The following is a 16,428-nucleotide window of genomic DNA, read 5'->3' as shown; positions in this document are numbered from 1 at the left end:
ATAAGTAGAAAATATAAAATCTTACGTAAGAAGAGTGGAGTGGTTGACAGAAATCTTACAAATTCTTACCATATTATAAGTTTATATTTAGTGTAAATTTAAAATATTAGACCTTTGTAAAACGATATTTTTGTGTATTTTTAATAATCTCAATATTATTACTAATGGCATTATTACACTCGAACTCGTGCCATGATGTATAATCATGGCACGAGTACGAGTATTATATTTTTCTGATATAAAATTTAATTTCTATATACTGCATAATTATTTGGTTTTCAATCTTAACTATGGATGTATTATACACAAAAATAAATTATAATTTCTTATCCGAATAAAACGCGTAACATGTTGACATTTTAAATCCCGGCTAGGTTCAGTGAAATTCAGCATGCTATATAAAACACTATGTGCCTATGTGCTGGATTATTGTAGATAAATATAGAAATTCTGATTTTATTTTAGTTAAATTTTAAATTTAAGGACTCAAAGTGGGCCTAATTTTAAAATTAATGAGTTTTTCTATAGTTTACGGACTGAAAAAAATGTATGAGTAATTAGTAAAATATTCCTCAAACATGAATTATTATGATGTTTCGATTAAAGAATAGAGCTACTTCCTTTTAACAAGTTAATTGTCACGAAATATTCTAGTAAGTTGCACGCAACCTTTTTTCTGTAAAGGTATGGAATGTAGATATAACTTTATATTTTAACCAGTGATTTACCTGTTTCTCTTTGTATATGAAATTGCAAGGTAAGTTTCTTCTGATTAAATTTTTCTTATAAATGAAAGAAATATTTTTTTACTGTTTCTTTTGTAATATTCTAAAATCTAAAGGGCAATTGCAGCACAAAGATACCAATTTTCTTCTTGTATCATATATCGTAGTGTTACTTTAGATCTCATTTTTAAAAATGAATTGCTGACATTTCTTAAGTCTATTTTTTCAAAGCATCTTACAAATAATTATCTGAATTCTGAAATCGGCAATGCTTTCCATGTGAACTAGAAGCGTATTGGTGTCATAAAAAAGTATAATTATTTTAAATCGATAGAAATTCAGATTGTTTACCAGCGCACAACAAACAATGTTCAATAATGTCTTGTTCACGGGGTTTACAATTTTCGTTAAGTAGAATTTTGTTTACCATCTTAGAAGTAAAAAAATCTTCTTGATGTTTTCTGAATTTGAATCAATCATTTTCTCAGAGATAATTACTATTTAATTCACCCATGTTTTCGAAAAAAATTCTCAGCACATGTATCAATAGAATAAGAATTTTTTGAGGTACTCGATAACTTTCCTATCACAAAAATACAATAGAAAAAAATGCCAAGACCCAGCAATCGAAATCGAAAATTAAAAACTAAAATTTCTCTATGTTTCCAATTTCGGTTCCTGAATCTTGAAAATGGTTTCACAATGCATTTTTGTCACAGACAAGTTTTCAAGCAGCAGAAAAGGTTCTTTTCATATTTATAAATGAAAAATTCCCAAAGACGCAGGTGTGTTTATCCAGGAAAGAAATCAATAGTATCCACAAATGTCTCATTAGCACATCGTTTCGAATTGATGTACGAAGAACTTGTCACATCGTCTTTCGTTTTTACCTTAGCTAGAAATGACTAATTACTCAGCTCCTTGATAACGAGAGGTTTTTCCTGCTACGTTCAGTGTCCATTGAAGTGTAAAGAAGAAGTCCCGGCACGTGACCTTCTTCGTTACGTTCAATCACGTCGCGACACCAGAGCAAGATTAATGGTCTTGGCCACTCAAAGCGATCCTGATGGATAAGAAAAATGTGCGGAAGGGAAAATTCCTCCAACGTTCCTGAGGGAATATATGGTACAGAAGCGTGAATTTTGTCGCCTATTAGGGGAATATATGTTTATTTTGTAGATCCTAATTAGAACTGATACATTCATTATTCATTTTAAAATAAGGCACAATGCCATGCTAGTTTTTTCAACTTTTCATTTAGATAAATCTACATACAGAACTTTTAAGATTACGGTTCGAATCCAATTTCCAGAAAGCGGAAGAAACATCATTGTAAAAAATTTAACTTCTATTTCATGGATATTACCCCCGATGAGTGTAATTTAATGCTCAAGCCACAATAAAATCCACTTTATCTTGCGAGGTTGGTTCAAGATGTAACCTGATAAACAAAATCAAGAAGAATGTATAAGAAAAGAATAAAATATTTATGAAGAGAAGGGAGAAGGGGGATGTCGAGTAAATCAAGTGACATAATGAGATCGAAGGTTCCAAGTAGTCAAGAGGCTGAAACACAATCTTGATAAAAGTATCATGTTGTCGAAGTGAAATCCCATTCGGAAAAAACCACTGATTTCAATGATATCACTGAATTGGAATCACAATCGGAAACGAAATCGGAGATAGGAGTTGAGGAATGATAACCGAATACCGAGGCGAAATAAATAACAGGTGCAAAAAACGGGACAGTAGAGAAAGATAATACAGAATGGGGAATTCAATTAGACACAATCAATCGGCGTCGCGTCGAGCAGGTATAGAATAGAGAAGGTGGGCTTGGCGGCCTGTATACGGCGGACAAGAACGATCGCGCGTTAACGAGATACAAATCCCATTACGGCGTAAACCTTCTCGATCCGTCGCCCCCTAGGACTTCCAACCCCCGTATTTCTCTCTCGCGTGGGGCTACGGGCTATGGGCCACGAGCCACGCCAATTCGGATAAAGTCTTTCTATCTTTCTTTTTCTTCCTCTCTTTCTCTCAAACACTCTCTTTTTATCTTCCTAGCTCTCTTTATATCTTCCTCTCTCGCTTTCTATCTTCCTCGTCCTATCTCTCTCCAACTCACCATCATTGCCCCTTTACCCTTGTGCCTGCTACTCCCACGGGCTAGGGCCAGGGAATATCTGTCCCCGGGACATCTGGGCGCTGATTGAATCTCCAATACCCTCTCACTCATTGAGAGAGAAGGATTGGCCGACCGTTCATTCGTTTCGCATTGCTTCGTACTATTCGAATCTTTTGCAAGCAGCACGAGAGAACGACCGCGGAACCACGAATGTATTGCGAAAAAAGTTCAATTGGGATCCACTCTGGATATGACCAAGAAAAGTAAACGAATTAATCGAAAAGAGCCACAGCGCTAGAAACCCATTGAGCGCTACTCCTTTGCTGTGAAAGTCGTTACACTAAACACGCTTTATACGAAAATTTAACGAGGAAATTATTCCGTTGCTGTCGCTATTTCATTTTTTGAAGAAAAAGAATCAAGATTTGTTCTTTTGGTAACTCTGTTTGAAAAACTCTCTTGAATAGTCTTCGAGATATCGATTTTTTCTGTTAAAACTAATTACTTCCTTCTGATTTCCATAAATTTTTAATATGAATTCCGATAGGACTTTTTGGCATAAGACACGAATATAAGACTTTTAAATCGATATCTCGAATAGTTTTCATGTTATGGATTTTCCTTAATCTTTTTTTTAATTAGCATAAATACTTAATGCTGATTTCACAAGGAATTTTGCGAAAAACAAAAAACAAATGCTTTAATATTTATATCTCAATTAGATCTCAAGCAATTATTTTATATGTATGCCACTAAGGGATTATTATCGCCGAAGTCCGTCTACTCCCGAGAAGGAAAATAAAAAACAAAGGATCCCTGGAAGTGGGGGAAGGTGTCATTGAACTCGCTCTATCCTTAAGACGGGATATAAAAAAGTAGAGTTCCTGAAAATGGGGCAGGATGTGGTTGGGGGTGGATTTCGCTGAAATGACTCTACTTCTGAGGAAGATATTGAAAAACCAGAATGGCACCTGTAAAATGGGGAGAAGGGGGTTAAGTGGATTTGCTTCATCGGAATGACTGTAATTTCGAAAAAAGATATAAAAAGAGGGCAACTGCTTGCATTATGAAAGGTGTGACTGAGGCGTGGGTGTCGTTGAATTGATTCTACCCGCGAAAATGGATATAAAAACAGAGGGGTCTCCTGGAAATGGGTGGGAGTTTAGCCAGGGGGTAGGTATCGCCGAAGTCTCCACAGATATCTTAATAGACTCAACATTTTTTATTTAGATGAAAATAAAATATACCTCTTTATAAATACTTTTATGCACCAAGAGCAGAACAAAAAAAGCTCTAAAATCAAGATGAGGCTTCCAACTACCTCTATAAGTCTTCTATATACTTTTAATGAACTAAAATGTTTCTAATCAGGGATTATTGATAGGAAAAACGAAATCTTGTATTCTTAGCTCTAGATGCACGGTTGGGGTAAATTTAGGCACTTAAAGTTTACAGAAAATTTCTATTTTTATTTCCCTTTTAAAATTAGAGCAGAAAATGGGAATTACGAATGAAGTTTTATTTTATTTTTCTCTTAAATTATAAGTAGATACAGATATAATAGATAATATTAATTCTGTGATTTGAGAAAAGTGGAGAGGGGGACGTGTTGTGTCTAATTTACTACAATTTAATTTTAAATATATACAGTTAGCCGGTTATTTGTATCATATAATAGTAAAACATTCTTTTTCAAATTAAAATTCCACAGGATAGACTATCTGCACAACTACAGTGCTTAAATGAATTGGAAAGGGGGAGAAGCGTGACAAATGTATCACCATTTATTGTAACTAAATTTTTTTGCGAATTTAATGAAAAGAATAATTGGAATAAATCTAAATCAAATCGCAAAACTTAAAGTTTCTTTCATTTTAAATAATTTAAGTTAGAATATTTTCAAACTGAAAAGTTTTTTTATATTAGAATTTTGTGAGTTCATTCAACTTACAATCTTCCAGCTTTATACAAATTTAAATTCAAGTGAGTGAAAATCCTGAAATTAGAAAAAAAAACAATTTGTTTTAAATTGTTAAAGACTGACGATAAATCTAAGCCAATACTTTTTTAACAAAATATAAATCTTATGATAGATAATAAACTACAAATTTCACATTTTTTTCCAGATGGAGACTCGCGAGGTGAATTTGCCTGCGGGAGTGGCCAAGAGGACGAAGGTCCAGACCAATTAGAGGATATGGACGAAGACGTCGAAGACGAGGAAGAAGATGCAGAAATGAGAGTGGGAGAAGATCACGAAACATCGGGAATCAGCAGAGAAAACAACACGACAACCCCTTCTAATTGTAAAAAAAGACAGTCTTCCTCATCTTCTTCCTCCTCATCAAGCGGGACTCCAAGTCAAGGTCAAAATTGTCAAGGCCAAGGTCAAGGTAGTCAAAATAACGGATCAAGTGGAGGAACAGGCGGAAAACCAAGAAGAGCAAGAACAGCCTTTACCTATGAACAATTAGTGGCCCTGGAGAACAAATTCAAGACCACGAGGTACCTCTCTGTCTGCGAACGTTTGAACCTTGCACTTTCTTTGAGCCTCACTGAAACGCAGGTGAAAATATGGTTTCAAAATCGGAGAACTAAGTGGAAGAAACAGAATCCTGGACTAGATGTGAACAGTCCAACAGTGCCAACGACACCTTCACATTCATCCCCATATGCACCAGCTTTCCTTTTTGCTACACATCCACATGGGCATCCACATTCTCATCCCCATTCTCATAGTCATGTCCATCATGCACCTCCTCCCCCTCCACCACCTCCAGGGTATTACCACCCGTCGCCCTATCCTCCTACGGGACCTACCTTTTTTGGGCACCATCTATCAACGACACCTGTATCGGTTTCTGGACCACAACCTGTTACCACATCGTCGGGTTTAACCCTTTCTTCTCATCCACACTCACATACGCATCCGCATGCGTAGCGACCTGAACTTTTTTCGTTTTCATCATCAATGTCATCGGTTAGTAGAAGGAAAGGGACAAAATAATTTTTTTGGATGGAAAACTTGATTTGAGAGGAAGAGTTTTAAGAAAGTTGAAACGCGAGACTCTACTGAAGAATATATCTACTCAGAGATGCTTATTTATTTATATTGGCCATTTTTACTTAAAATTATTTGTCTCTTAGAATAGTTGTGACTTCTAATTCATACATCACTATGATGGTGGTGTTACACAAATTCGAGATATTTGGGTTGATCTTATATTACACTTCGCATCAAGTCCAGATCAAATTTGATTGAAAATTTGAAATATTTTGATTATTAGAAAATGTTATTTAGTCTTTTTATTTATTTAAATATGGAACTTTGTAAGTAAGGTCGGTAGGCTTCAGTGTGATACGAAATTACATAGGTAGACTTTGATTAGTGATATTTGAAATAATTGGGAAGATTCTAGTTTAACATTTTTACAAAATTATCTTTGAAATTCTCACTTGTAATTAGCTCCTTCTTTAAAAAAAAACGTGCCTAAAAAATATTTTAAATTTTCTTGAGTATTCTGTCAACGATATCAAATTTTTCTTCATGAAGGGCAAGTGAGATGCGTGCAAAAAATAGTAATATCTCAATTTTACAAGGTTGAACAATCGAATCTACGTATAAATTAAAAATAAAATTAATAAATTAAATTCTTGTAATTTTCTAATTATTATTATTATTATCTACTTAACTGCTCAAACCCAAACTCAAACTGTAGGCAGATGTTTAAATTTCACAATGAAAAAGAACAAAAAACAGATATCACACTAATTTATCATTGAAGATAATAAAAATGTATGAAATTTAAGAAAAAAAAGTATATATTAGGAAAATACAGTATTTTTCTTAATTACTGAAAATAATTTTAAAAAATTCTATGTCTAGGAAAAAACCAAATCAGAAGACCAGATGACGCAATTACAAATAAGAATGTTATAAAAACATATAATTCCTTTTTAGAAGTACTTAATTAAATTAACGACTAATAACAGCCACGGTTCTCTTACAATTAATAAAAGATATACTTAATATATTGCAAAGGAAAATCTATTCACTGATTTGTTTTTCATTCCAAAAATTCTTTTTGTCTCAGTAATCCCTTTTTCACACTTAGCCTATTCGACCTTATTGCAAATGCCAATACAAAATGCTGACCAAAGAAAAAAGAGTGAACAACAAGAGCGTGCAATTCATATAAATAAATATAGGAAAACTTGGATAATAGGAGATTAACATGCATTTTTCATTACAAAATGATGCAATTTGACGGACTTGTCGATTTTTTGTGATAAATACTTTTTGCAAAATAATTTAATCAATACAAAAATATAAAAGTCGTGAAACTGGATTTTAATTTAAATATATATAGTTAAAAAATATGTTGAAATTAACATTAAACAACAAAAAGTTATTTATTTTTACTATTTTATAGCATCAAATGCTACTACATTTATTTCAAATTAGTTAAAGAGCAAGAAAATTAGCATCGCGATTTCTAGGACTAAGTTCACGATTTTTTCAATTTTCATTAAATTGGAATTTAATTCAATCTATATTTCTCTAGAATTTCAGGAGTCCAAAATAACATCATAAAATTTTGTGGGCCTTACTATGAATTTTCATGAAAATTCTTCTAACATATTATAAATTTGCATAGAAAGTAGCTTTATTGGATATTATGATGCTTTTTCAGAATTCCCACGGAATTTATATGTACTTAATACTCATAGAGAAATTTTTAAAATTTATCAAATTCTTGCACAATTCTGGTTTAATTTCGGAAGGATTCTTTTCAAAGGTTCATAGATGTCCCACGCGGATTCCGTAGAATTTATTTTATACAAACAGAAATGTTTAATTGAACCGCTGGCGACCAAAAGGGGACACGGCCGGATTCAGCCTGAGAAGGATTGTCCTGAGTGTCAATTTTAAAAATCTTTCTAATTTCAATTTTAAAGACTGATACTTGTAGAGAATTTCAAGGCGCATCTTTTTTTCCTTTTGCAAAAATTTATAGGTTTTTTAGTTTTTGAGATAATTAGTAAAAAGTGGATTTTTTGAAAACGAAAAATTCTAATCTTTTTTCACTTCAACTCGCGCTAATTTAGCCAATTTTCATCATTTCCCGATTTCCCCAACACAAAGTACATGTTTAAATCTTTTGAAAAGCTTTCCAGAAAACTTCTTTGAACCTTAATGAATAACTGTCTCACTGAAAGCTTTCCGTAGCTTAAAATTCGTTTGCTAAACGAGGCGCTTGAAGGTTAAAATTCATGATTTTTGCATTGCCTCAAATAAAAATTAATAAATTTTTTATTTATTACAATATTCTCGTTTTTCTTTCTTAGATAGTTTCAGAAGACTTAAACACGTACTTTACATTGGGGAAATCGGGAAATGATGGAAATTGGCTAAATTAGCGCGAGTTGAAGTGAAAAAAGATTGGAATTTTTCGTTTCAAAAAATCCACTTTTTACCAATTATCTCAAAAACTACAAAACCTATAAATTTTTGCAAAAGGAAAAAAGATGCGCCTTGAAATTCTCTACAAGTATCGGTCTTTAAAATTGAAATTAGAAAGATTTTTAAAATTGACACTCAGGACAATACTTCTCAGGCTGAATCCGGCCGTGTCCCCTTTTGGTCGCCAGCGGTTCAATTAATATTTCTTATATAAAAATTATTCTGAACTACTTTTGTAAAAAATCTTATAAATCTCTTCCACACAAATTATGAACGAATCAGCCGTCAGAACTCTTTTAAATTTCTTTCATAAAAATTATTAACGATTTAGCCGTCAAAATTCTTTTCAATCATTATTAAATTGTGGTTATTTAATATGAAATTTCGCGAGATTTCTTATATAAAAAATCTTCGTGTACTATCTTTCTTACAGATTATGCGAAATGGTTGACATATAAATTTCTTTGGAAGATCTGTGAAATATTTGTTCAATTTCGATGTCTCATGGAATTAATCACACGGAAATATTAGATTTTTATAAAGTTATAAGTATGTAGTCAAGGATTAAGAAAAAATGGTTTTTATTATTTTAAATGAATCGCGCGTGTAATTGAGGTTTGAGAAAATTACAATTTCACCGCCTTTTCCTTTATAAATATATTATAGAAATTTTATAAATAATACATTAAATTCTTTCATGGAAGTTATGACTTTAAAATTTAAAAACTTGAACAAAAATTTTATGGCGTATAATTTCTATAAGAAAAGTCAGTTGGTCATATTCTTCAGTTTCATCAAATTCCGAGTATTCTTTCTATCCAAAAAAATTATCCAGATGGTTTAATTATTTGAAATTTTCAATCAGATTTACATAAAACCAAAAATATATGTTTCTCGATAACTTTGACGATATCAACCGAACCATGTATCATAACATTATGAACATCACTCGAAAGGAGCTGAAAAGAATCGCTAGAATGAAATGTAGATTCAAGCTTAATGCTAGTAGAAATTAAGTTGTGTGTATGTGTATCATTGTGCATAGGTGTGGCTACGAATGTGTGTACAGAAATATCATTGTAAGTGTACGTAACGAATGGGAGAATGAATTAATTCGTATCGGATCGTCCTGGACGTTCCTCTGTAAAATAAACGCCATACTTTACGCTTGTAAACCTTCGGTAGCGATCACTCACAGATTGACCCTCACGTTACCGAGACAAAAAAAATAATGCCTTCAGCGTATTCACGCGAAGCCCTTGAGTATCACCCACTTTATTTTGTAACCACCGAGTAATTACCAAACGATGCTTTTTTTCTTCAATTGTGTTCTTTCTGATATATATGGAATAAAAGCCTGTTTTTGTTACAAAAATTTCAGCAGATAAATACTAATTAATACTTTCTGTTTCAAACAGCTATCTTACGGCTTCAGTCTTCTTCTTTCATAGTATTTTCTTGATATCTTTTTCGAATTCAAATTTTTATATATTTCTAAATATTTCGTTGTGTATAAGTAGTTTATGAAAGAAAAGAATATTTGTATAAAGAAAGTGGGTCTACTGAGTGGGTTAAAGCAAAACAGAGTCAGTATTTATACAAAGTAGGAACAACTGAATGATTGTTTTAGTTTGATCTTTAGTAATAAAGTTCTCGAGATTGTAAAATTTCATTTATAAGAAATACCTTTCTTACTGATTTCAATCCTTTCCAAATGTATCACCTATGCTGTTGGTCAAAGTTCTCGTTTTATTATTTTTGAAAAGCATATTTTAATCAAACTAATTTCTCTGATTTAAGAATTTAATTTCTTTTCAGTCTTCAGATTAACTTTTTTTCTCTTGATAAATATAAATTATATTGAATGAAGGTTGCTAAAACAGGTAAATTTACCAAGAAAGTAGCAGAAGTGTAAGGCACAGACGAAGAACCATTACCCGATCATTAGGCGGTTGGACGGTGATGAATATTCTTCGCTTTGAGGCTGGGGACGCACCTCCGGAGGACTTATCGCTCGGGTGGTAAAATACAGAATGGCTATGTCTTCAGTTCCAAAGCGGTTACGTTCAATTGACTGAAAATCGTTCACAAACTCACTTTGATGACTAAATTAGAAATTGCTACTTCTGTCTGCCTTTCAAGAAATCCAAATGATGCTATATTAGTCGACAGATTTTAAACGTTCCAAAGTAAGGTCATTCATATCTATACGAGCCACTTCATTTGACATACAAGAAAAAAAAAAATATCTTAATTTTAATTTGCGAAATCGCATTTGTGCATTACTTTCTCTTTATTCACTCTATCGGCAGGTTTGAACACTCATTATTCGAACACGCTCATAGTTGTTTCATTACGTACCTAATTATGCTGCTCCCGATACCGTAAATTACCCAGAGCGCTCGGCAATGTCATACCAATTTAATAATATCTATCTCAACTTTGGATTATGATGTCGCTCAAAAAGATAATTGACCAAACTGTTCCTTTTTGTTACGCCTACAGTTTAATATCAGGACAAATTAGATAAATTGGCTATATGTACAATTAATTAGTGAAAATTTCAAAAGCATGTCACGACCCAAAAGTACAATAATAAATTACTAATAAAATAATTGCAACGAAGAACTAGATCCTATCTTCCAATTTGCAAAAAAGCTTTTGAACGCGAATTGAATTTTCCACTTGAGTTTCTTATTTTTATTTACGAAGAGTTTAAACACAGCACCTGCAGATAATTTGTCTCCCCTAAGGTCTTCCTTTCAAGTAGATCAAGATGAGATCTTTTTCGTTTTAAGGGCGCTTCTGCGTAACGGAGATTAGGTACGATTCTCTTTGTCTTACTTCTTATCGGGAAATCCTGTGAGGCAGCGCCCCTCTTTCTCGTAAAACAGAGGAGGCAACGTTATCAGAGCAGAAGTCAAGAGAAGTTGGATTGACAATGACGATTGAGAGTTCTGAGGGAGAAAGAGAAGGTTCGTAGAGGTGGCTCACTGTCGGTCGGTTGCCGGACGATTCTCTTGAATTAATTCTTCGGGGTGGATTTGGGAAAGGGATTCCTGTAAGGGGTGTGAGTGGAACGAGTGGACCGTGAAATAACCAACCCCGCTCCACTCACACCCCCACCCTTCATTTCGAGACCCCGACAGTGGCGTAACCTCGTTACAAACACCGATTTACTCCTTCTTGGAATTCAGCTATACTATCTCCTTCAATTACAATGAGCGACGCCAAAATAGACTGTTTTTCGCATCTTTTTTGGACCTCGCTAGCGAACTGGTTAAAAAATATAAAAATATGTTACCAAAAAAGGTTCGACCATCTCAGCCAAGATAAGGCTTGTCGTGAGACAAGTAAACATCATCTCAGCTAAGACAAGACTCGACTTGAGATAAGTACATGCTGTTTTTACTGTCGTGGCCATTAAAGTAAGACGAAGGACTATGTCTCGACTCAGTTTTGAGACGCAGCCAGACATCGATGTCTTGAAGACGAACTCAAGACATAACCTAGTCGAACTCAAGTCGATACGATTTTACTCGGACAGGTATCAAAATACTCGTCATTGAAAACCAAAGTAAGCATCGTTTTTCGTTTTTTTATCTTTCAAAAAATTACCCCATTTAGGTGTTGAGAAAATCCCAAAAAAATTAAAAAATAGGAAATACTACTAATTTGGACATTTTTAAGAAACGAATTCTTAGAATTTTATTTTTAAGAAAAGAAAAGCGATGCTCACTTCAATTTCCAATGACAAGTAATTTGACACATGTAACATATTTTTATATTTTTTCAGCAGGTCGCTAGGAAGGTTAAAAAAATAGTTGAACTTTGGCGTCACACTTTTCGAACAGTATGTAAATTCAATGCCATTAAAAATGCAGCTTTAAATTAAAATTCATTGCAAGTAATCAGTGACTAATCATTATATACTAAATGAATGATTAGTTAAATAGCGCCTGTTAGAAAAAATTAATTGAAATTTTTATCTGCAGTGTTTTTCTACGATCCCAAGGACACAGGTCAATTATTCTAAATATTCATTATTTAGGCTAACGTTTTTAATTTTGTACTTTTGAAGATTTTAGTATATCTAAAACTTTATTTATAAACGTTGATTTGCACAACACTTTCTACAAAATGTCCAATAACTTTTTATTTTATTTTATAATACAATATAGTAAGAAGAGGTTTTGAAACTGTAAAGTCAAAATTCAATCAATCAAAAGTAAAAAAAAAATATTTTTGTAATGTTTTTAAATATTTGTGCTTGTTCTACATATGGTATTAAACAATTTTTGAAGGCTTGTTTTATCATAGTCGCATGTTCTATGGCGCGACTTGTAACAACGTGTAAAATTGATGCCCATAATAAAAATACCTCCTTTATTCTCTTAGTTCTGTATGCTCATACACTCTATGGTTTCCCTGATTTAAAAAAATATAAATTTTAGGCGGGTTTTGATTTTTTTTCTAAAATCTCATTGCTTAAGGGATAAACCTTTCGGCAATTAACCTCAAAAATAATTGATTGTTTAGAAATACGAAGAACGGTACTTTTATAGTTATTGTAGACTTTCATGATGTTTTCAAAATGTAACTTCACCACAAGATATAATATCCAATGGTTGACAAAGACGTTTAGGTAATTCATTCGTACGTTGAAAAACATTATTAAAAAAAAATAGGTTCAAAATACAATATTTGAGTATCATTTTTAATTTAGCTACTGGTTTTCTCCTCCCCTTTCTCGTTTAAAAATTCGTTTTTTAAATATGGCGCAATATAATCCTAAAACTAAATTAACATCGATATTTTCAATTAATAATTTTACTGACCTATAAGCTGTCCGAGTAAAAATGCTTCGACCTGAGTTCGACTTGGTTATGTCTTGAGTTCATCTCCAAGACATCAATGTCTCGCTGCGTCTTAAAACTGAGTCAAGATATAGGCCTTCGTCTTACTTTTATAACCACAAAAGGTAAAACGGCGTTTACTTGTTTCCAGTCGAGCCTTGTCTGGGCTAAGACGACGTTTACTTGTCTAAAGACGAGCCATGTCTTGGCTGAGATGGTCGAACCTTTTTTGGCTCTTAAATGAGATTACAATTGATGAATGAAAAATTTGGAACTATTAAATTGATTATTTTCAATTAAAAAATTAAGAATTTGTGGGTCTGAACTATTATAACCCTTAAAAATTTGATAACAAAAAATAAAAATGGTAACTCTCTAGAAGGATATCCTAAGCCTTTAGAAATGCGTGAAAAAACAAAACCATTTTCGGTATTATCGTGAAACTAGTATAATACTTGTTAGCTTTTATGAGAGTCAGAACTTGTCTCCAAGACATAAATCGAAGTCTGGCTCCGTCTCTAAACTGAGACATGCACAAGTCGAACTTTTCGACTTTAGCATTTTCTGATTGGGGACAATTCAAGTGGAACTAAAGTCGAAGCATTTTTACTCGGGTGAATATCAAAACAAAATGTACATTTTAACATTCGTTGTTGCACTCTAATTATAAAAATAATTCAACCTCAAAAGTATTCAAAAGTGGACTTGGTGAACTCTAACTCTCCTGCGACAAAGGGTAGAAATAAATAAAAAACAAAACAGAATTCAAGTGATAAAAAGACATAGAGAACCATACACCTTTAAAAAGAAGAATATCGTACGGAATGTGGTTAAAAGGAATGGAGAAGGATATCATTCTTTAAAAGAGTTTTATGTAGAAATTAAAACAATAGAATAAACGCCGGTAGAGTTAAATTGCATAGCTCTTTTGAAGAAAGTCATAAAATAAAATTCGATACAGATTAATAAAATTGGATAGAAGTGAACACCAGTTTTACAAATGGAGAATGGGATAGATTATGATACGCAATGAAGGTTGGTGTTACAAATTGTGTTAAAACAATTTTGTGTGATAGCTTCAAATAAATTTTGATAAAACAGGAGAGAAAATAATAGAATTATTGGAAATTAAGACAGTGTTAAAGTTTTATACGCAACAGATAGAAAAACATGCACGTTTCAAAAGAAAAATACCATACAAAATATGGTAGGACTGGATCTTATTTTTCTATAGATCCTTTATCATGTCCGTTCTTTCCAATCAATTCCTATCCCAAAATAATAGAAAATTTTTAAATGAAAAAGGGATCGAAGTTCTATTTGCGGGTGTCAGATTTGTATTAGGTCATGTAGAAATTCGACTAATGATTGGGCAATAGTTGCAGGATGTACGAGCGACGGAACTAGTGGATTATCCAATCGAGGTCAGAATCAACCACGTTCAATAGTGGATGAGTAATTAGCACGATTGGTACGTCAACATCTGTGGTACCTGAACGGTGATAGTAGCAGCACTACCGCAGTAAAATAAACCGCAACGAGGTAGAATAATGGCTACGTGAATGTGGTAATTAGTAGAAATTAACCTAAAGATCTCTAACCGCTAAAAATTATAACCCACATTGTGATGAAAATAAGAGGATCTAGCTTCCATTTATCTACTTGAATTCTATTTTTACACTGTTTCCAATTCCCTGGTAATTTCAAAATTATTCTTAGCCCGAGAATCATTGATGCTCAACTGAATATTTTTCACTAAAACCAAAAATTAGTGTTAATGTTTGCTAAATTTTGATTACAAACCATTTAAATTCTGTAAACCGATTTTTTGTAAAAGTAACAGAAAACATAAAACTTTTTTGTTCATTATATATACATTTTTCAGCAACTGCATGCGATTTCAGCTTATCAAAATCGTTGTGAAAAATATAGTTAAGAAAAATAGGGGCTAAAAGTTGGTTCAACATACATTTTGTTATAAATATGTTGCTTGGATTTTGCAAATTGTTCTTGATAATGGATGTTTAAGATTTTAAGTTCTGAAAGTAGTGACCCTTGATGTAACAAATGGCGTTCAGAAAATGTAGTATTACGGATTTATTTGATTAAGTAATGTGCTAAAAATGTTGTTTACAAAATTTACCGTTAAAAATTTCCTTTGGAATAATCAGCGTTAAATTAATTTTCCTGCTTATTTGGTATTGCAAATTGGGGTTTGCCAATTGAGTGTTCTTAATGAATAATTTATAATTGAAAACTAATTATAGAAACAGCATTAAGAGAAATTGAGTTAGTGTTAAGATAATTGACTGGGTGGACAATTGGACTTGGTGAAGGATTAGTCATTGTTGATGTTACAACGCACTGTAGTTGTGACAAGACTAGAGCACGCCACTGCAGTCAAGGCTCCATTTAAGCGTGTAATAGCTCAATAGATGTCGCATTGTTGTCGGCAAATCATGAGGGGTTCTTGCAGATTGGAATAAATAAACGCGGGAAGCGCGCTCAATGCACTTTGGCTTAACCAAGATAAAGCCACTTCTTAGCGTGAAATCCCGTCCCAAAAACCACCCTACCGCCCACTCTTGCGTCCCCCAGTGTCCATAGCTAAGTCGAATGGTAGAACAGAGGCGAACAAAAGCATCCCAAATCGATCCATCGGCCCTAGGCGTTATCTTTCGCGTCCGCGCTTCTATTTCACTTCTCAAATTCTCTTCCCTTTCACTGATTAGATAATCTTCAATTATTACTGAATCTTGGATAACTCACAATAATTGTCAAATGTTTTATATATTCGCGATTTAATAAAAACTGCACACTCATCGAAGTCGCTTATTTCTCTCCCTACTTGCACAATATACTATTTTGCAAAAGCAACCTCGAAAGTGAGGACTTCAATGCCTCTAAATGATATGCAAAGTACTTCAAACCAACTGCCTATGCGGGAATAATTATGGCACCTGCGCACTTTGAAACATGTCTAATTTGCGAATCGACGAAAAGTACGCGCATGCGCACTTCAGAGATGCATAACTTTGCACACGGGCAAAATAAAAATATAGTCTAAAAAATGTGTATGTCTCAGGACACACGGTAAAAGTGGAATTTTAAAAGATTATTTAAGTAGAATGAATTGATGAAATTCAAGGAATTTATGGAGTTCACAGAACTCCATGTATTCATAAAAGAATTAAATAAATTAAATTAATTATAAATTAATTAAATAAATAATTTATTTTATTAATGATTAAAATA

General features: G+C 33.0%; 1 protein-coding gene and 1 long non-coding RNA gene across 3 annotated transcripts in view; one reads left to right on the top strand and one right to left on the bottom strand.

The window, feature by feature from the left end:
- The window catches only part of LOC117167526, a 24,868-nt gene extending 18,738 nt beyond the window's left edge, over nucleotides 1-6,130 (top strand). The window contains exon 2 of the mRNA XM_033352528.1: nucleotides 4,980-6,130. Within this exon, the coding sequence (XP_033208419.1) occupies nucleotides 4,980-5,794 (815 nt within the window). The 3' untranslated portion in view covers nucleotides 5,795-6,130. The remainder of the gene's footprint in view (nucleotides 1-4,979) is intronic.
- The window catches only part of LOC117167527, a 117,915-nt gene that overhangs the window by 63,220 nt on the left and 38,267 nt on the right, over nucleotides 1-16,428 (bottom strand). The window lies entirely within an intron of this gene.

Source organism: Belonocnema kinseyi, chromosome 2, assembly GCF_010883055.1.
Source record: "Belonocnema kinseyi isolate 2016_QV_RU_SX_M_011 chromosome 2, B_treatae_v1, whole genome shotgun sequence".
Taxonomy (NCBI): domain Eukaryota; kingdom Metazoa; phylum Arthropoda; class Insecta; order Hymenoptera; family Cynipidae; genus Belonocnema; species Belonocnema kinseyi.
This window is presented reverse-complemented; position numbering and strand designations above follow the sequence as displayed.